Raw genomic sequence first — 22,427 nt, 5'->3', positions numbered from 1 at the left:
ATCGGAGATGATTGAAAATCACCAAAATTCTCCTAGTTTTTAGTTGGTATTAGTTGACATTTTGCATGTACGCATGCGCCTCACTCTCAATTCTTTTAACCTCAAATATAAGTTCAAATGTGTTTAACGTGACCCAACACCAAAATGCTCGTTGCGGAACTAAACTCGGCTCTAATTCTCACCTCTGGTGACACCCTCCTCTTGCCGGCTTCCAACCAACTGATCAAAATTCCGCCCCCCGACGTGCCGCCGAACCTAACCAAGGGGCAGCTGCAAGTCCTCAATAAGCAAGACCGGACCATCACCTCCGTCACTACGTCCCGTGACGGTAAGCACATCGCCGTCTCCACCGAAAACAAGCAAATCGTGGTCTTCGACGCCGCGTTCCGCATCGTGAGCAACTTCATAGTCAATCGTGCCCCCAGTAAAATACTTTTTACGAAATCCGGCGACATGCTGGTGGCGGACCGCACTGGAGATGTGTATTTGTACAAGCGCGAAAAAACCGAACCCGTTTTGTTACTGGGGCATCTGAGCATGATTCTCGATATGGCGTTAAGTGAGTGCGAAAAGTACATAATAACTTGCGACAGGGACGAGAAAATTCGCGTGTCGCGCTTCCCGAACACGTACAACATTGCGAGTTTTTGTTTGGGGCACGACGAGTTTGTGATTAGGGTTGTAGTGATTAAGGGGGTTTTAGTGTCTGCGAGTGGGGATGGAACCGTACGGGTGTGGGACTACGTGAAGGGGGCGCAACTGTGTAGTATTGATACGAATTTGTGTGTTAAAGACGAAAAGTTGCTGGAGGAGTTTTCGGGTGTGATGGATAGGGAAAAAGTGGATGTCACTGCGTTACCGATTACGGACATGCAGGTGGTTTGTGACGGTGATTGTTTAGTAGTGGCGGTGTCTCTGTACAGTTGTAGGGACGTCCAGTTGTATAGGGTCGAGTTAGAGGGTTATAACTGGACTGTGTTAAACTCTGTTGAACCTGTAGATGCCCTTCACAAGTTTTATTTAAGTAAAAACTTATATATTTTTGATAGTTTTAAAGTAAGTGTTTACAATTTATCAAACAGTGCTTTAATTAATAGTGATAAACAAATGGATGAGTTTTATGAAAAACATAAAAATGTTTTAAAAATAAGCGAGAACGAGATTACAGTTTTATATAAACGGAAGTTTGACAACGTGCAGGAGTACTTGGAGAGGAAAAAACTAAGACTAGAGAGTGGGAAATAAAATTGGTTTGACTGAAACTGACTTTTATTTCTGGACTAAGTTACCTTTAAAATTCTTTGTGGGTTGTTTTGTGATAAAAATGGGGCGCTAATTCCAACAACCAGTCGCTTTTTATGACAGTGAGGTCTCGCATGAAGAGCTTCGTCGTGTGCATTACTTCACAGAAAAGTACCCTTTAAAAAAATTATTGTAGGCGTCTGGAACGAATTTCATTGTTTACTTACCATTGGGGCTGTGGAATAGTGTACAACACACTATCCGGATGAACAAACAGCTCAATATCCCCCCTCACCGTTTTATAAACCCCACTATAATGTAAATAGGCGGCGTTCGGAAAAAGTCCAGTCACCAAACATTTACAAATCATTTCCGTCAAACCCCCACATGACACAATAGGAACGTCATAATTTTTCAACATCTTCTCCAGCCGACTGCGAATCTCCACCACCCTCCTCATACTCTTATAATTAATGAAATTTTTATGACAAAACCCCTGCGACATCTCGCTACTAATAAACCCATTAAACACGTTCAAATACGTGATTAAATCCCCCTCCTCCACTTCAAATAGCCTCTTCTGGATGCGAGCTTTCACCGCGAAACTCCCTGACGACGGTTTCGTGAACACCGTCTCCACTTGCAACATCGAAATAATCGTGAGAATCTCCTCCGAGCAGCCGAAATCGCCCGAACTGAGGAGCACCTTGGAGTAGAGGGGGTCGAGGGCGAACTCCGCCATATGGAACCCTAAAGGTTTAGTGAGTTCGCCGTTTATGTCTATAGCGCCTAAAGCGTACAAGATCTCTAACGCGCTGCGCAGGTTTTGGACTGGGGGCGGGCTGGGGAATTTGAATTTGAGGATGTTGCTGATACCTAGGGCTTTGAGCTGGAGGACGGCGTAGGTGAGTTTGGTGCGGATGATTTCGGGTGGGGTGCTGTCGGCGAGCTTGGGTAAGTAGTCTTCTGGGTATAGTCTGTACACGTTGCCAGTGCGCATGCGTCCGGCTCTTCCAGCGCGTTGGTCAGCGGAGGCTTTGCTCACGGGAAGAGTTACTAAGCTGTCGGTGTGAGTTTCGTTGTTGAACCAGCGCATTTTGACGAAGCCGCAGTCGATAACTAAACGAAAATCTTTATTATTTTTGTGTACAATGATGTGTAATAAAGTTCAGCCTGGATGGCTAGGCAACCAATAATTCACGCAATTCACTTCCGTGTATAATTGGTTGCATATCCGTAATTACCGTGAACGATTCCAGGAATGGTCACCGACGTCTCCGCCACATTAGTGGCAACCACAACCTTCCTGTATCCGTCCGGCGCTGATTTGAACACCTTCAACTGTTCATGATACGGCAGCGAGCCGTACATCGGCAAAATAAACATTTTCTCTTTCTTATCGGCTTGTTCTATATTAGTAGCGTGTTCTTTCAACAATCTAACGGCTCGATCGACCTCTTCTTGCCCAGTAAGAAATATCAAAATATCGCCAGACTCCTTCGACAAGTTGATTTTTAAAGCCGTTTCCACCGATTTCTGTACGTAGCACGGTACAGGCTCTAAACACAAAAAACCATTTCGCGTTAAGGCGATAATCGTGTTGTTGTTATCAATAATAATTACCCATCGTGTAAAACATATTGACCGGAAATTGACGCCCCTTTACCGATAAAATGACAGCTGTGTCTTTGCTTTTGTCCCTCATGTGACTGTTGTTGAAGAATTCGTACAATTCTTTTGCGTCCATGGTCGCCGACGCCACGACTAGTCTGAGTTCGGGTCGTTTCTAAAAAAAACAGGGTCACGGATGCTATGAAAAATTGAGTCGTTGTATAACCCTTAAGATTTTCTTCATCAAGCCCATGAGGATGTCGGTGTATAAGGTACGCTCGTGGACTTCGTCTAGCATTATGGCGGAGTAGGACTTAAGGAGAGGGTCTGACATCATTTCGCGCAGCAGGATGCCTTCTGTCATGTACTGAAAAAATCAAGGTTTGACTTAAATTTTGCATTTTTTTTTTCTTAACATACACAGTCTTCCCTTCGTAACATGGAACTAAAAACATGTTTCCGATTTCTTGTGAAAAGAAAACTATGCACATATATTAAGAAGAAAAAGGCAAAATACAAAACCCGCCCACCCGCCCTCATCTCAATCGTGACAAAGTTTTTATTCGTTGTGAGCCGTAGGGCGGAGCTTAATTGCGAAATGCTTATTTCTCTAGAACAAACTACCAAATGAAACATGTTTTTAAGTAACATGTCGAAAGAAAACTGTATAAGTAAAGAAAAACAAAATCAAAAATTAAGCCCCCCCACCCACCCAACCTCTAATGTGATGAATTTTTCATTCGTTGTCACAGCGAGGGGCAGAGCTTAATTGCAAAATCGATGTTTCCCGACAAAAATGTCCATTTTAAACGTTTTAAATATCTTGTCGTGAAAATATTGTCACGTATATCCAGAAAAAAGGCAAAATTTAAGCCCCGCCTACTATGTCAACAACAACATGTTTCATAGCGTAATTTCTTGTAGAGAAACAACGATTTTGTGATTAAGCTCCTCCCATTTGGCTCATGACGAATACAAAAATCATCACAATTGAGATCGGGTGGGTGGGTGGGGCCTATATTTTCTTTTGTTTCTTAATATACGTGGTTATCTTTCACAACAAGAACTTAAAACATATGTAAAGTGGTAATTTGTTGTAGGGAGATATTGATTTTGTAATTACGTTCCGCCCCTCGGTCTGACAACGAATGAAAAATTCATCACGATTGAGATCGTCACGGAAGGGTGGGGCTTAATCTTTGGCTTTATTTTTTACTTAATATACATAGTATTCTTTGAACAACACAATAGTGAAAAGCATATTTTACATGATAATTTCTTGTTTATTTAATCCGTTTTGGAGAAATGTTGGAATTTTTTAAGAAATAAAGCCCAAAATAACTTCTACGACTCAAAAGAAAATGTCTAGATAATACTTCGAAGGGTGCTTGAATAGTGATCAAAATTTCCCATTTTTGAAAAATTGTTCAAAAATTCTCAAAAAAATCTGGGAAATACATTTCGACAAGCTAATTCGAAAAATATAACATGTTGATGTTTCAGGACCACGATTTTTGAAAAATCCGGTTTGGAAATGAAATTTTTTAAATATTTTGGAAATTGTCGTTTATGCAATCGATTTTGGAAAAAATTGTTGGATTTTTTGAAAAAATAAAGCCGAAAATGGCTTCTATAAGTCGAAATCAACGAGAAAATGCCTAGGTAATATTTCGAAGGATGCTTGGAAGGTCAAAATTTCGTATTTTTGAAAAATTGAAATTTTTAAAAAATCGTCTAAAAATTCTCAAAAAAATCTGGGAAATACATTTCGACGAGCTAATTCGAAAAATATAACATGGTGATGTTCCAGGATCACGATTTTCGAAAAATCCGGTTTGGAAATGAAACTTTTTAATTTGTTGAAAATTGTCGTTTATTGAATCGATTTGAAAATTGTTGGAATTTTTGAAGATATAAAGCCGAAAATAGCTTCTAGAAGTCGAAATCTAGAAGAAAATGCCTAGGTAATATTTCGAAGGGTACTTGGAAGGTCAAAATTCCGTGTTTTTGAAAAATTGAATTTTTTAAAAAATTGTCTAAAAATTCTCAAAAAATCTGGGAAATACATTTCGATGAGCTAATTCAAAAAATACGCCATGTTGATGTTCCAGGACCACTTTTCGAAAAAACCGGTTTGAAAATGATTTTTTTTTTTTGATAACTTGAAAATTGTATATTTTAATCGATTCTGGAAAAATTATTGGAATTTTTGAAGAAATAAAGCTGAAAATAACTTCTATAAGTCGAAATCTACAAGAAAAAATATTCAGGTAATTTTCGGAAGGGTGCCTAAAAATGGTCAAAAATTCTTATACATGTTTTTGAAAAAATTACATTTTTGGAAAATTGCTTAAAAATCCTCAAAAATTCTGGAAAATATATTTCGACGAGCTAATTCGCAAAACATAACATTTTGATTTTCCCATACCAAGATTTTCAAAAAATTCGGTGTGAAAATGATTTTTTTTAAATATGTATCTGGAAAATTTTGGTTTTCTATTTAATCCATTCTGGAACAATTGTTGAAATTTTTTAAGAAATAAAGCCGACTCAAAATCTACAAGAAAATGTGTAGGGAATATTTCGAATGGTGCTTGAAAAGTAGTCAGAATTTTGCATTTCTGGAAAATTGATATTTTTAAAAAGTTGTCTAAAAATTCTCAAAAAAATCTGGGAACTACATTTCGACCAGCTAATTCGAAAAATATAACATGTTGATGTTCCAGGAGTACGATTTTCGAAAAATCCGGTTTGGAAATGAAACTTTTTAGATATCTTGAAAATTGTCGTTTATTCAATCGATTTTGGAAAAATTGTTGGAATTTTTGAAGAAATAAAGCCGAAAATAACTTCTGTAAGTCAAAATCTACAAGAAAATGTATTTAGGTAATTTTTCGAAGGGTTCGAAAATGGTCAAAAATTCATACACATTTTTGAAAAAGTCTAAAAATCCTCAAAAATTCTAGAAAAGATATTTCGACGAGCTGATTCGAAAAACATAACATGTTGATATTCCCGTACCAAGATTTTCAAAAAGTTCGGTTTGAAATAATTTTTTTGAAATATCTGGAAAATTTTGGTTTTTTATTTAATTCGTTTTGGAACAATTGTTGGAATTTTTTAAGAAATAGAGCCAAAATAACTTCTATGAATCAAAGTCTACAAGAGAATGTGTAGGTAATATTTCGAAAGGTGTTTGAAAAGTAGTCAAAATTTCGCATTTTTGAAAAATTTAAATTTTTAAAAATTGTCTAAAAATTGTCAAAAAAATTGGGGAAATGTATTTCGACGAGCTAATTCGAAAAATATAACATGTTGATGTTCCAGGACCACGATTTTTAAGAAATCCGGTTTGGAAATACATTTTTTTAAATATCTTGAAAATTGTCGTTTATTCAATCGATTTTGGAAAAATTGTTAGATATTTTGAAGAAATAACGCCGAAAATAACTTCTAGAAGTCCAAATTTACAAGAAAATGGCTAGGTAATATTTCGAAAGGTGATTGGAAGGTCAAAATTTCGTATTTTTGAAAAACTGAAATTTTCAAAATGTTTTAAAAATTGTCAAAAAAATCTGGGAAATATATTTCGACGAGCTAATTCGAAAAATATAACATATTGATGTTCCAGGACTACGATTTTCGAAAAATCCGGTTTGCAAATGAAATTTCTTAAATACATATCTTGAAAATTGTCGTATATTTATTTAATCGATTCTTGAAAAAATGTTAGATTTTTTGAAGAACTAAAGCCGAAAATAACTTCTGTAAGTCAAAATCTACAAGAAAATGTATTTAGGTAATTTTTTCGCAGGGTGCTCGAAAATGGTCAAAATTCATATACATTTTTGAAAAAGTCTAAAAATCCTCAAAAATTCTAGAAAAGACATTTCGATGAGCTGATTCGAAAAACATAACATGTTAATTTTCTCGTACCAAGATTTTCAAAAAGTTCGGTTTGAAATGATTTTTTTGAAACATCCGGAAAATTTTTGTTTTTTATTTAATCCATATTGGAACAATTGTTGGAATTTCTTAAGAAATAAAGCCGAAAATAACTTCTACGGTTCAAAATCTACAAGAAAATGTGTAGGTAATATTTCGAAGGGCGTTTGAAAATTAGTCAAAATTTCGGATTTTTGAAAAATTGAAATTCTTAAAAAGTTTTCTAAAAATTGTCAAAAAAACCTGGGAGATATATTTCGACGAGCTAATTCAAAAAATATAACATATTGATGTTCCAAGACCGCGATTTTTGAAAAATCCGGTTTGGAAATGAAATTTTTAAATATTTTGAAAATTGTCGTGTATTCAATTAATTTTGGAAAAATTGTTGGATATTTTGAAGAAATAAAGCCAAAAGTAACTTCTACATGTCGAAATCTACAAGAAAATGCCTAGGTAATATTTCGAAGGGTGTTTGGAAGGTCAAAATTTCGTATTTTTGAAAAACTGAAATTTTCAAAATGTTTTAAAAATTGTCAAAAAAATCTGGGAAATATATTTCGACGAGCTAATTCGAAAAATATAACATATTGATGTTCCAGGACCACGTTTTTCGAAAAATCCGGTTTGGAAATGAAATTTTTTAAATATCTTGCAAATTGTCATATATCTAATTGATTTTGGAAAAATTATTGGATATTTTGAAGAAATAAAGCCAAAAATAACTTCTACATGTCGAAATCTACAAGAAAATGCCTAGGTAATATTTCGAAGGGTATTTGGAAGGTCAAAATTTCGTATTTTTGAAAAACTGAAATTTTCAAGATGTTCTAAAAATTGTCAAACAAATCTGGGAAATATATTTCGACGAGCTAATTCGAAAAATATAACATTGATGTTCCAGGACCACGTTTTTTGAAAAATCCGGTTTGGAAATGAAATTTTTTAAATATCTTGAAAATTGTCATATATTTAATTGATTTTGGAAAAATTGTTGGATATTTTGAAGAAATAAAGCCAAAAATAACTTCTACATGTCGAAATCTACAAGAAAATGCCTAGGTAATATTTCGAAGGATGTTTGGAAGGTCAAAATTTCGTATTTTTGAAAAATTGAACTTTTTAAAAAAGTGTCTAAAAATTTTCAAAAAAATCTGGGAAATACATTTTATTTTATTTTATTTTATTTTATTTTATTTTATTTTACAGAGAAATTACAGAGTAGAGGATGAGCTAATTCGAAAAGTGTGGCACGTTTGATGTTCCAGGACTACGATTTTCAAAAAAATCGGTTTGAAAATATTTTTTTTGATATCTTGAAAATTGTTGGAATTTTTGAAGAAATAAAGCTGAAAATAACTTCCAGAAGTCGAAATCGACTAGAAAATGTATTCAGGTAATTTTTCGAAGGGTGCTCCAAAATGGTCAAAAATTCATACATATTTTTAAATCCTCGAAGAACTCTGGGAAATAATTTCGACTAGCTGATTTAAAAAAACAGAACATGTTGATGTTCCCGTATAAAGATTTTTGAAAATTTCGGTTTGAAAATGATTTTTTTTCAAATATCTGGAAAACTGTAGTTGTTTATTTAATCCATTCTGGAACAATTGTTGAAATGTTTTAAGAAATAAAACCGAAAATAACTCCTCTAGGTAATATTTCGAAAAGTGCTTGAAAAGTGGTCAAAATTTCGCATTTTTGAAGAATTGAAATTTTTAAAAAGTCCGAAAATTCTCAAAAAAATCTGGGAAAAACATTTCGACGAGCTAATTCGAAAAATACAACATGTTGATGTTCCAGGGCTACGATTTTCGAAAAGTCCGGTTTGGAAAAGAATTTTTTTAAATATCTTGGAATTTGTCGTTTCTGGAAGAATTGTTGGAATTTTTTATGAAATAAAGCCGAAAATAACTTCTAGAAGTCGAAATCTACAAGAAAAAATGTATTCAGGTAATTTTTCAAAGGGTGCTAGAAAACGATAAAAAATTCACACATATTTTCGAAAAATTTACATTTTTGAAGAGTTTTCTAAAAATCCTCAAAAAAATCTAGGTAATACATTTCGACGAGCTAATTCGAAAAACATAACATATTGACGTTCCAGGACCAAAATTTTCGAAAAATCCGGTTTGAAAATGAATTTTTTTAAATAGCTTGAAAATTGTTGGAATTTTTGAAGAAATAAAGCCGAAAATAACTTCTAAAAGTCGAAACCTGGAAGAAAATGTATTCAGGAAATTTTTCGAAGGGTACTTGAAAACGGTAAAAAATTCATACACATTTTTGAACATTTACATTTTTGAAAAGTTGTCCAAAAATCCTGAAAAATTCTGGAAAATACATTTCAGCGAACTGATTCGAAAAACATAACATGTTGATTTTCCCGTACCAAGATTTTCGAAAATTTCGGTTTGAAAATGATTTTTTTTTTTCAAATATCTGGAAAACTAGTTGTTTATTTAATCCATTCTGGAACAATTGTTAAAATTTTTTAAGAAATAAAGCCGAAAATAACTTCCAATAGTCAAAATCTACAAGAAAATGCCTAGATAATATTTCGAAGGGTGATTGGAAGGTCAAAATTTCGTATTTTTGAAAAATTGAAATTTTTAAAAAAGTGTAAAAATTCTCAAAAAAATCTAGGAAATACATTTGGATGAGCTAATTCGAAAACTATGGCATGTTGTGTTCCAGGACCACGACTTTTGAAAAAATCGGTTTGAAAATAATTTTTTTTCGATATCTTGAAAATTATCTTTTAAGTATTTAATCGATTTGGGAAAAATTGTTGGAATTTTTGAAGAAATAAAGCCGAAAATAACTTCTATAAGTCGAAATCTATAAGAAAATATTTTTGGGGTAATTTTTCGAATGGTCAAAAATTCATATTTCCTGAAAATTAGAAATTTTTGAAAAGTTGTCTACAAATCCTCAAAAATTCTGGAAAATACATTTCGACGAGCTGATTCGAAAAACATAACATGCTGATTTTCCCGTTTCAAGATTTTCGAAAATTTCGGTTTGAAAATTATTTTTTTGAAATATCTGGAAAATTTTGGTTTTTTATTTAATTCATTCTGGAACAATTGTTGTAATTTTTTAAGAAACAAACCCGAAAAAACTTCTACGATTCAAAATCTAGAAGAAAATGTGCAGGTAATATTTCGAAAGGTGTTTGAAAAGTAGTCAAAATTTCGCATTTTTGAAAAATTTAAATTCTTAAAAGTTTTCTAAAAATTGTCAAAAAAATGTGGGAGATATATTTCGACGAGCTAATTCAAAAAATATAACATATTGATGTTCCAAGACCGCGATTTTTTTAAAATCCGGTTTGGAAATCAAATTTTGAAATATCTTGAAAATTGTCGTGTATTCAATTGATTTTGGAAAAATTGTTGGATATTTTGAAGAAATAAAGCCAAAAGTAACTTCTACAAGTCGAAATCTACAAGAAAATGCCTAGGTAATATTTCGAAGGGTGTTTGGAAGGTCAAAATTTCGTATTTTTGTAAAACTGAAATTTTCAAAATGTTCTAAAAAATGTCAAAAAAATCTGGGAAATATATTTCAACGAGCTAATTCGAAAAATATAACATGTTGATGTTCCAGGACTACGTTTTTTGAAAAATCCGGTTTGGAAATGAATTTTTTTAAATATCTAGAAAATTGTCATATATTTAATTGATTTTGGAAAAATTGTTGGATATTTTGAAGAAATAAAGCCAAAAATAACTTCTAGATGTCGAAATCTACAAGAAAATGCCTAGGTAATATTTCGAAGGGTATTTGGAAGGTCAAAATTTCGTATTTTTGAAAAACTGAAATTTTCAAAATGTTCTAAAAATTGTCAAAACAATCTGGGAAATATATTTCGACGAGCTAATTCGAAAAATATAACATATTGATGTTCCAGGACCACGATTTTCGAAAAATCCGGTTTGGAAAAGAAATTTTTTAAATATCTTGGAATTTGTCGTTTCTGGAAGAATTGTTGGAACTTTTTAAGAAATGAAGCCGAAAATAACGTCTAGAAGTCAAAATTTACAAGAAAAAGTATTCAGGTAATTTTTCAAAGGGTGCTAGAAAACGATAAAAAATTCATACATATTTTGGAAAAAATTACATTTTTGAAAAGTTTTCTAAAAATCCTCAAAAAAATCTAGGTAATACATTTCGACGAGCTAATTCGAAAAACATAACATGTTGACGTTCCAGGACCAAAATTTTCGAAAAATCCGGTTTGAAAATGAATTTTTTTAAATAGCTTGAAAATTGTTAAAATTTTTTAAGAAATAAAGCCGAAAATAACTTCCAGTAGACAAAATCTACAAGAAAATGCCTAGATAATATTTCGAAGGGTGCTTGGAAGGTCAAAATTTCGTATTTTTGAAAAATTGAAATTTTTAAAAAAGTGTAAAAATTCTCAAAAAAATCTAGAAAATACATTTGGATGAGCTTATTCGAAAAATATGGCATGTTGTGTTCCAGGACCACGATTTTTGAAAAAATCGGTTTGAAAATGATTTTTTTTCGATATCTTGAAAATTATCTTTTAAGTATTTAATCGATTTGGGAAAAATTGTTGGAATTTTTGAAGAAATAAAGCCGAAAATAACTTCTATAAGTCGAAATCTATAAGAAAATATTTTTGGGGTAATTTTTCGAATGGTCAAAAATTCATATTTCCTGAAAATTAGAAATTTTTGAAAAGTTGTCTACAAATCCTCAAAAATTCTGGAAAATACATTTCAACGAGCTGATTCGAAAAACATAACATAACTTGAATATGATTTTTTTGAAATATCTGGAAACATATGCTTGTTTATTTAATCCATTCTGGAACAATTGTTGAATTTTTTTTTTAAATAAACCGAAAAGAACTTCCCCGTCTCAAAATCTACAAGAAAAAGCCTAGGTAACATTTTGCAAGGTCCAAATTTCGAATTTTTGAAAAATTCTTAAATATGTACTTACCTTGATTTTCGGCTTGTTCGCGCATGCGTCGAACTTGACGGCGTATCCCACCGCCTCCCCCTGCACCAGCGTCCCCGTCTCGTCGGCCACCCGATTGGCCAATGAGATAGCTGCGACTCGCCTCGGCTCGCACACTCCGATCTGCCCCGGCCATTCGGCTTCGATCATATACTGGACAGGAGAGACAAACCATCGTTCAAATTAAGCAACTTATTTATTTAGCTTAAACACCATTCCAACGTACATTTATCGTAACAATAAAAAATATCTCTGACGTAACAAAAAATATCTCAACTCTTACAACTACGGTCAAATACAATGCAACAATACGAACGTAGTAACTGGCAAGAACAGTTCTTAACGCTAGTCGTAAAGCTTAGAGTGCATTTTACATGGACTAGTTCGTGCACGTGAAATTATTGCTTAAATAAACCCATAAGAAATCGCAGGTGTTCGAAGACTCGGAAAGAAACGGCTACGGTTTTCTACACAATTTTATTCAAACGGCTACTGATACAAAAATCTTAGTTAATGTTAGTTTCGGTGGAAGAAATGTAAAAATAAGAGATACTATCTCGCCCTGAGCATGCCACAGGTTTTTATAATCACACATGACGTTAATAAGCGATTAGAGCAGTTTTCGTTAACAACTACTGGTTTTTAGTTTTTATTATTTGTATATAAGTCTTTAGGTTTCGTCGAATGAAAAACGATTTTGTTATTATTATTATTACTATTAGTACAAACATCTACTTCGAAGTATTTTTTTTTTAGGCAAAATATCCATTCAAGGTTTATAAATAGGTGGCTTTCCTTCTTGGATAAATTTCATAGAATATTATTATAAAAACCGTATCTATAAAATAACAATGTGGTCGAAGCGCTCACTATTTTTCATTTAAATACGGATTTGTTTTATACAGGGTGTAATAATCGTGAATCATCTACAGTTCCAAAGGAAGGTGGTAAAATCACATTACCTGCAACCACACGTCACGTATTCTTAAACATTTGAATTCTTAGTGTTCGGTAAATTACAGTTTTTTAAGGAAACCGCAGCTCAATTTCGGGTACTGATAAGAAACAGTTTCCTAATAAAATTACACGTATCCACATCCGTTTGATATTAGTCTTCCTCGATTCTCGATATGCGCAAATATTGTTAAATATTTGCGTTAGGTCCCGTCTACGATTAAATAATGCTCATTAAGTAAATACATACGGTAGAACACGCAATAGATTAACATAAAATGTATAACGTTATCTTATCACAGAAAGTAGGTAGTAAATAGGGGGATAACAGAGTTAGGTGTTGATTATGCACGTTTTTGCTTGGAAAATACAACACAGTACAATTGTGTCCTGAAATTTATTTTTAAAATAATGATGTTGGCAGCACCGACAAGTTTCTGTCTGTCAAATTAAAAATAAATTTCATGGCCAACTAGGGTAAAAAATATTAAAGAAAGTTTACAACATGTTCACGTACAATAAGAAAAGTCGATTGTAACTTTGGAAATTCAAAAACTTTTAAAACAAAAACATATCAGATTTTTCGAAATCCAAAATTTCAAAAACATGAACCCTCATGAAATCAAAATGTTGGGAAATGTGGAGTTTCTGCAATTTATTCATGTGTTTGAAACAAATATAAAAAAAATTTTCAAAAAACACGATTTAAAAATTTTCCAATTGTGTAAGTCACGAATTTTGAATTTTTCAAAAGTTCACAATTATAAGTTTTCAAATTTGTCACACCTCCGTCAAAACACGGATAAAGAAAACTCGACTTTGTTAATTAAACAGAAATCGATTTTTTTGATTAAAAATTCCAAAAATATAAAAACCACACTAAATCTAAATGTTCAGACAGGTAAGATTTCTGCCAATTGTTAATGTGCCAAAAAGTGTTTATATCAAACATATAAACAAGAATTTTTTTTTTCAAAAAAAATACGAATCAAAAATTTTTCAAAATTTCTCCACCATAAGGGTCTTCAAATTCGCCAAAAAACGGAATAATAAAACCCGAGTTTCTTAAAACAAGTGCCTTAAATTTCGATTAAATTAGAAAAATCCAAAGCGGGATAATTTTAAATAACACAAAAGGTGGATTTTTTTTTAATTAAAAATCCAAAAATATAAAAAAACACTAAATCTGAAGAATAGAAAAATTAAAACTCGAGAAACTGAAAAATTTGTAAAATCAAAAAACTGCAAAATTTGTAAAATTTTAAAAATTCGAAAAATTTAAACTTGAAACCTAAAAAAATCGACCGAATATTCGAATTCGAAAAATTATTTGAAGGAGAAAATTTGTAAAATCGAAACATCGTTAAAATGAAGAAACGAAAAAATTGTAAAACCGAAAATCTGAAAAATCAGAAAACTGAAGAATAGAAAAATCAAAAATCTAGAAACTAAAAATTGTAATTGGCGACCAATCACAGTAAAACACATCGGCGTCAAATTCAAACTGGTGCAAATTTTAATTTTTCGAGTTTTTAGTTTTTTCGTTTCTTCAATTTTTTGATTTTACAATTTTTCGAAATTTGGGCTTATAAAATTTAATTTTCCGCTTTTTCAATTTACCGATTTTTCCACTCAAGAAAACTGAAAAATCTAAAAATTATAAACCTAAAAATTGAAGAAACTAAAAATTGAAAAAAAAAGGAACAACGAAGATCAAGAAAACAACTAAATGTGCTATTCAAGATTTTCGATTTGCCATTTTTCGAGTTTTCAGTTTTAAATTTTTCGATTTTTCAAATTTTGAAATTTTCGATTTGGAATTTTTTCGAGTTTTCTGTTTTTAGATATTTTAATTTTTGGTTTTCAATTTGACTTTCCAATTTTTCGATTTTGCAACTACTGAATTTTTCGTTTCTTCAATTTTTGGATACTTTAATTTTTGATCTTTCGATTTTCCAAATTTTCGTTTTAGTTTTTCAACTTCTTTGTTACAAAATTTTGCACCTTTTCGATTTTTTAATTTTTAGATATTTGAGTTTATAAAATTTAATTTTTTGCTTTTTCAATTTATCGATTTTTCCACTTAAAAAAATTGAAAAATCTAAAAATTGTAAACTTAAAAATCGAAAAAACGAAAAATTAAAAAAAAAAGAAAAATCGAAAATCAAGAAAACAACTAAATGTGCTATTCAAGATTTTCGATTTGCCATTTTTCGAGTTTTCAAACTTTGAATTTTTCTATTTGGAATTTTTTTGAGTTTTCTATTTTTAGAAATTTTAATTTTTGATCTTTCGATTTTCCAAATTTTCGTTTTAGTTTTTCAACTTCTTTGTTACAAAATTTTGCACTTCTTCGATTTTTTAATTTTTAGATATTTGAGTTTATAAAATTTAATTTTCCGCTTTTTTAATTCATCGATTTTTTCCACTTAAAAAAATTTAATAATCGAAAATTTGAAAATCGAGAAGATGCAAAATCTAAAAATTATAAACCCAAAAATTGAAAAAAAATTAAAAATCAAGAAAACAAACACTAAATTTGCCATTCAAGTTTTTCGATTTGCTATTTTTCGAGTTTTCGATTTTTCAAATTTTGAATTTTCGTTTATTGAACTTTTCGATTTGGAATTTTTCAAGTTTTCTATTTTTGGATGTTTTAATTTTTGTTTTTTCAATTTTTTTTTACATATTTCGATTTTTCAACTTCGAATTTTTTTTTTCGATTTTTCAATTTGTCGATCTTTCAGTTGAAGATTCAAAAAAATAAAAAATCTAAAATTTGAAAATCGAGAAACTGGAAAATCGAAATATTAAAATAGTGAAAAACTGTAAAATCTAAAAATTCAAAAAGCGAAGAATAGAAATATTCAAAAGTTGAAAAATCAGAAAATTAATCAAAAATAAAAAGCAAAAAATTTAAAATTGAAACCTCAAAACATCGAATGAATACTCGAATTCGAAAAAATTGTAAAACCGAAAATTTGAAAAATCCAAAAATTCGAAAACTTGAAAAATCAGAAAACTGAAAATTGGAAAATTTGTAAAATCAAAAAATTGCAAAATTTGTACAATTAAAAAAAATCCAAAAATTTAAAATTGAAGAAACGAAAAATTGTAAAATCAAAAATTTTAAAAATCCAACAGTTGAGAAATTGAAATTTTAGAATTGAAACCTCAAAAAATCGAACGAGTACTCGAACTGGAAAAATTTAAGAAAAAAAAAAATTGAAGAATCGAACAATTAAAAATCGGGAGTATGAAAAATAGAAAATTCGTAAAATTGAAAAATCCAAAGGTTGAAAAATCAGAAAATTGAAGAATAGAAAAATTAAAAATCGAGAAACTCAAACATGGAAAGTTTGAAAAATCGAAATTTTAAACTTGAAGTGAAAAATTGAAAAATTCAAAAGTTGAAAAATTGAAGTCTAAAAACTGAAGAAACGAAATATTAAAAATTGAGAAACTGAAAAATGGAAATCTACAATTTTTCGAAAAATTGAAAGACTAAAAATTCGAAAAATTGAAGAAAAAGAAAACTGAAGAATCGAAAAATTAAAAACCGAGAAGCTGAAAAATAAGAAAATTTGTAAAACCCAAGAATTGTAAAATTCTAAAATGGAAACATTGAAAACTCGAAAATTTGGAAAATTCGAAAGTTGAAAAATTTTTTCAAAATTTCTTCAGTTTTCAAATTCAAATTTTTCAAATTCGCTACATCTTCCTAAAAAAAATTGATTAATAAAACTCGAATTTCTTAGATTAAGTGCCTTAAATTTCAATTAATTCAGAAAAATGCAAAAATATAAAAAAAAACACTAAATCTAAATGTTCAGAAAAGTGAAGTTTCTGCAAATGGTTATAAACAAGAAAAAAAAACTTGAACAAAATCCAAATTAAAAATTTTTCAAAATTTCTCCAACATGAGGTTTTTCAAATTCGTTAAATCTTAGCCAAAAAAAACGGATTAATAAAACTCGAGTTTTTTAGATTAAGTGCCTTAAATTTCGATCAAATCAGAAAAATCCAAAGCGGAATAATTTTAAATAGTACAAAAAGTGAATTTTTTAAATTAAAAATTGCAAAACTATAAAAACCACACTAAACCAAAATGTTGAGAAATGTAAAGTTTCTACAAATTGTTAAGATTTGAACACAATTTTCAAAAAATACGAATTTAAAATTTTTCAAAATTTCTCGACTTTTCAAATTCGTTACATCTTCGCCAAAAACCGGATAAATAAAACTCGAGATTCTCAATTAAGCGATTTAGGTTTTGATTAATCAGAAAAATCGAAACTCGAATTAATTTGAAATATCACAAAAAATCTGACTTTTGGTAAGTTAAAAATTTTAAAACAGAAAACCCAAATTACATCAAAATTTTAGAACTGGAGTTTCTGCAAATTGTTAATTTGTGCCAAAAATGTGTATGAAACAAATGTACAGAGACGAAAAAACAAGAATTTAAATTTTTCAAAATTTCTCCACTATGTTTTTCAAAATTGTTCGCAAAAAAAACGGACAAATAAATCTCTCCGATTTCCAGTGCTATAGATTTGGATTAATCAGACAAATCTACAGCCCAATTAATTTTAAATAACACAAAAAATCGGACTTTTCGAAAGTTAGAAATTTCAAAAATATGAAACCCACATTAAATCAAAATGATCAGAACCTGATCAAAATGTTTGAAATAACACAATTTAAAAAGAAAAATCCAATTGTTGCAAATTTCCAAGCTTCTAGCAAAAGTACAACGGATCGATTAATTTTTGGAAGATTTTTGACTTTATCTTCGAAAAATTTTACTAATTGTTTATTATTCTTTTTGTGTTTTTACGACATAATTATCACACAAGCTAAAGATTCATGTCATTTATGAAAAGTACACTTAAAAAAATAGATTCCTAAAGACATAAAGATTGTCGAATTTTTTGACACTTAGACACGGACAATACTAAAACTATTAAGTACAACGTCACGAACTACAATACGGAAGAGCTCGCAGCAATTCCTCCCACAGCGCTGGACCACTTCCTTTTGGACAAAATTTTCTGTACACCCTGTACAAACCTAAAAAAAAATCTAACTCCCCCAAGCGCTTTCGAACCACATCCGTTCTAATACTGAGCAACAACAACAACACATTTTCCTGACTGCCTCATCCGAACAAATAAAAGTCGCTGCAAGTGTACAACCTATCATATAAGTATGTATAACAACCAAATAATAACAAAAAATCTCGTTTAGTGCTAAGCGCATCGAGGATAAATAACCAATAATAAAAATAAAAAATATATAAAGTATAAAAAAAATGAGTATTACAGCTACTGTTAAAACGTACTGTTAGAGAACCCCTTGTGCGCCAAAACCATCCCCACTTCCCTGACGTGCACCTCCGTGATCCCTATAACGAAGAGAAGAACCGCGAACCCCACGTACTGTACGTTCCTCAGGAGCTCCCACAGCTTATCACAAAAGATCCCGACGAGGAGGCAGTGCAGCATGTTGTGGACGTTGACCACCCGCCACAGCCACGTCACCAAGAAGAAGAAGGAGCTGCGGAACACCTCGCTGCGGCGCGCCGCCTCCGCCGGCGAGACGTCGCCGCCCTCGAGCATCTCCTGGTACAGGGCGATGTACCTGTTCCAGGCCATCGAGCTGAGGAGCAGCTGCGCCGCGAAGCAGGACAGCTTCTTCGAGACCTTCTTCGACGTCACCTTGCTCTTGTAGACGATGGCGGCGTCCTTGGAGTCGCTGCAGGTGGGCAGCTGCATGTAGCCCCGTCGAGGGGGGTTGTTCTTGAGAAAGACGAACGCGCCGATCATGAGGGCGGCGCAGCCGAGGGCGTCGCACACGCCGTCGACGTAGTAACCTGCACGGGGAACCGGTGAACGTTTGTTGTTTTGAAGCGATACTCGGTGGTGGGTTTTCGTTGGGGGTTGGAAAGCCGAGAAAAAAAATGTTGCGGCATGGACACGAATAGCTTAACGTTAATTTTTGTAACCGTAGCGACCAATCGCAGCAAAGCATATCGGCGTCAAATTCAAATTTTAATTTTTCGAGTTTTTAGTTTTTTCGTTTTTTCAAAATTTAGATTTTACAATTTTTCGAAATTTGAGCTTATAAAATATAATTTTCCGCGTTTTCAATTTATCGATTTTTCCAATCAAGAAAATTGAAAAATCTAAAAATTATAAACCTAAAAATCAAGAAAACAACTAAATATGCCATTCAAGATTTTCGATTTGCTATTTTTCGAGTTTTCAGTTTAAAATTTTTCGATTTTTCAAATTTTGAATTTTCGTTTCTTGAATTTTTCGATTTGGAATTTTATCGAATTTTCTATTTTTAGATATTTTAATTTTTGTTTTTTCAATTTGACTTCCAATTTTTCGATTTTTCAACTATTGAATTTTTCGACTTCTCTACTTTTAGATACTTTAATTTTTGATCATTCGATTTTCCAAATTTTCGTTTCTTTAGTTTTTCGATTTCTTTGTTTTAAAATTTTGACTTTCCAACTACTCAATTTTTCGCTTCTTCAGTTTTTCGTTTCTTCAATTTTTCGAGTTTTCAATTTTAGTTTCAAATTTTTCAACTTTTCATCTCTTCGGTTTCTCAATTTACAATTTTTTAGTTTTCAATTTTAAAGATTTCGATTTTTTTTTCGATTTTTCAATTTGTCGATCTTTCGAGATCCAAAAATTGAAGATTCAAATTTAAAATTTGAAAATCGAAAAGCTGAAAAATCGAAATATTAAAATAGCCAGAAACTGTAAAATCTAAACATTCAAAAAACGAAAAATAGAAATATTCAGAAGTTGAAAACTAAAAAAAATTAATCAAAAATAAAAAGCGAAAAATTTTAAAATCGAAAATTTGAAAAAATTAAAGTTAGCAAATCGAAATCTGTAAAATCCAAAACTCAAAAAATTGAAAAAACGAAAAGTTGAAAAATCGATAATTAAAAATCTAAAAAATTAAACAAAAATTTAAAAAACGAAAAATTGAAATCGAAAATTTCAAAAATTCAAATCTCGAAATATCAAAAATTCGAAAAAATACAAATCGAAAAATTGGAGAAACAAAAACTAAAACCGAAAAATTGAAAACGAGATATTGAACAATCTAAAAACTAGATAACTAAAAAATTACAAATCGAAAATTTGAAAAATTACAAAGAACTGAAAAGCTGAATTATCGAAAAACTGTAAATTAATAAAATTAAAAAATCGAACAATTCCAAATTATAATACGAAATCTAAAAATTAAAAATCGAGAAACTGAAAAATCAAAAAATTGTTAAACTGAAAATTCAAATAATCCAGTTGTACAAACGAAAATTGAAGAAATTGAAAAATGGAAAAACTATGGAAAATAGCAAAATTGTAAAATTAAAAAACTGAAAAATTGTAAAATCGGAAATTTGAAAAACCCAAAAGTTGAAAAATTGAAATCTTTAAATTAAAACTGAAATCTCGAAAAATCGAATGCCTAAAAATTCGAAAAATTTAAATTGAGAAACTAAAAAATGGAAAATCGGTAAAATCGAAAAACTGCAAAATTGTGAAATTAAAAAAGCGAAAAAATATAAACTCCAAGAAACGAAAAACTGTAAAATCGAAAATTTTAAAAATCCAAAATTGAAACCTAAAATTCAAAACTTGAAAAATCGAAATTAAAATTCCAAAAATTGAAGAATCGAAAAACTAAAAAACCAGTAAATGAAAATGGAAATTTTGTAAAATGAAAAATTGCAAAATTGTAAAATTTTAAAAATCGAGAAATTTAAAACTGAAAATTCGAAAAATCGAACGAAAACTCGAATTCGAAAAAATCGAGAAAGAGGAAATTGAAGGATTTAATAATTAAAATGAAAAATAGAAAATTTGTAAAATCGAAAAATTGTAAAAATGAAAAAACGAATAAATTGTAAAACCAAAAATTTGTCCAAAATCGAAACCTAAAATTCTAAATTCGAAAAATCAAAGACTAAAAATTCCAAAAATTGAAGATGGAAAAACTAAAAATCGAGAAACTTAAAATGGATATTTTGTAAAATCAAAAATTTGCAAAACTGTAAAATTAAAAAAAATCGAAAAATTTAAAATTGAAGAAAGGAAAAATTGTAAAATCAAAAATTTTACAAATCCAAAAGTTGAGAAACTGAAATTTAAAATTGAAAACTCCAAAAATCGGACGACTGCTCGAATTCGAAAAATTGAAGAAAAAAAAAACTGAAGAATTGAAAAATTAAAAATCGGGAAAGTTAATAATATAAAACTTGTAAAATGGAAAAATCGTAAAAATGAAGAAACAAAGAAATTGTAAAACCGAAAATTTGAAAAACCAAAAATTCGAAAACTTGAAAAATGGAATATTTGTAAAATCAAAAAATTGCAAAATTTATAAAATTAAGAAAATTGAAGAATTGAAAAATTAAAAATTTGCAAAATCTATAAAACTAAAAGAAATCGAAAAATTGTAAAATAAAAAATTTTAAAATCCAAAAATTGAGAAATTGAAATTTAAAATTAAAACCTCGAAAAATCGAGCGAATACTCGAATTCGATAAATTTAAGAAAGAGAAATTTGAAGACTTGAAAAATTAAAAATCGGGAAAGTGAAAAATAGAAAATTTGTAGAATCGAAAAATCGTAAAAATGAAGAATCCAAAAAAATTGTAAAACCAAAAATTTGAAAAATCCAAAAGTTGAAAATTTAAACCTTTAAAAAGGAAAATTCAAGAAATCGAGACCAAACATTCTAAAACTTGACAGATCAAAAAACTGAAGAATAGAAAATTTGAAAATCGAAATGAAAAATCGAAAAATTCTAAAGCTAAATTTTCAATTTTACAATTTTTCGATATTTGAGTTTATAAAATTCAATTATTGATTTTTCCACTCATTAAAATTGAAAAATCGAGAATCCGAAAAATCTAAAAATTATAAACCTAAAAATGGAAAAAAGGAAAAATTGAAAAAAAAATCAAAAAACAAGAAAACAAAGAACCAAAGTTGCCACTCAAGTTTTTCGATTTGCCATTTTTCGAGTTTTTGATTTTAAATTTTTCGGTTTTTCAAATTTTGAATTTTCGTTTCTTCAATTTTTCGATTTGGTGTATTTCAAGTTTTCTATTTTGAGATATTTTAACTTTTTAATCAAATCAAAAAATTTAAAATCGAAAAATCAAAAAATTTAAAATTGAAGAAACGAAAAATTGTAAAATCAAAAATTTTAAAAATACAAAAGTTGAGAAATTGAAATTTAAAATTGAAAATTCGAAAAATCCGACGAAAACTCGAATTCGAAAAAATTGAAGAATTGAAAAATTAAAATGTAAAATAGAAAATTTGTAAAATCGAAAAATCGTAAGAATGCAAAAACGAAAATATTGTAAAACCAAAAATTTGTCCAAAATTGAAACCTAAAATTCCAACCTCGAAAAATCAAAGACTAAAAATTCCAAAAATTGAGAATCGAAAAACTAAAAATCGAGCAACTTGAAATGGAAATTTTGTAAAATCAAAAATTTGCAAAATTGTAAAATTAAAAAAATCGATAAATTTAAAATTGAAGAAAGGAACAATTGTAAAGTAAAAAATTTTAAAAATTCAAAAGTTGAGAAACTGAAATTTAAAATTGAAAACTCCAAAAATCGAAATCGAAAATTG

General features: G+C 30.1%; 2 protein-coding genes across 7 annotated transcripts in view; one reads left to right on the top strand and one right to left on the bottom strand.

Moving 5' to 3' along the window:
• The window catches only part of LOC135127627 (probable ATP-dependent RNA helicase DHX35), a 104,396-nt gene that overhangs the window by 61,280 nt on the left and 20,689 nt on the right, over positions 1-22,427 (bottom strand). For 3 of the 6 annotated variants that reach the window (XM_064054142.1, XM_064054143.1, XM_064054144.1), the window contains exons 3-5: positions 18,092-18,622; positions 11,776-11,946; positions 3,086-3,220 (exon numbers count right to left, since the gene is read on the bottom strand). In XM_064054142.1, the coding sequence (XP_063910212.1) occupies positions 3,168-3,220; positions 11,776-11,946; positions 18,092-18,622 (755 nt within the window). In that variant the 3' untranslated portion in view covers positions 3,086-3,167. Of the gene's footprint in view, positions 1-1,251; positions 1,419-1,469; positions 2,362-2,486; positions 2,802-2,865; positions 3,029-3,079; positions 3,221-11,775; positions 11,947-18,091; positions 18,623-22,427 lie in introns of those variants that run through there. The other 3 variants (XM_064054138.1, XM_064054140.1, XM_064054139.1) reach the window with 2 other exon arrangements.
• Positions 77-1,262, top strand: LOC135127632 (tRNA (guanine-N(7)-)-methyltransferase non-catalytic subunit wdr4-like). Its single transcript, XM_064054153.1, has one exon. The coding sequence runs from the start codon at positions 145-147 to the stop codon at positions 1,243-1,245; it is 1,101 nt and encodes a 366-aa protein (XP_063910223.1). The 5' UTR covers positions 77-144; the 3' UTR covers positions 1,246-1,262.

This window comes from Zophobas morio, unplaced genomic scaffold (assembly GCF_036711695.1).
Source record: "Zophobas morio isolate AGI-343-1 ecotype UQ-CSIRO unplaced genomic scaffold, CSIRO_AGI_Zmor_V1 ptg000012l, whole genome shotgun sequence".
Lineage (NCBI taxonomy): Eukaryota > Metazoa > Arthropoda > Insecta > Coleoptera > Tenebrionidae > Zophobas > Zophobas morio.
This window is presented reverse-complemented; position numbering and strand designations above follow the sequence as displayed.

What these genes read in the sequence shown, in the direction of transcription:
- LOC135127632 (XM_064054153.1), top strand. Translation starts at nt 145, where the DNA reads ATGCTCGTTGCGGAACTAAACTCGGCTCTAATTCTCACCTCTGGTGAC.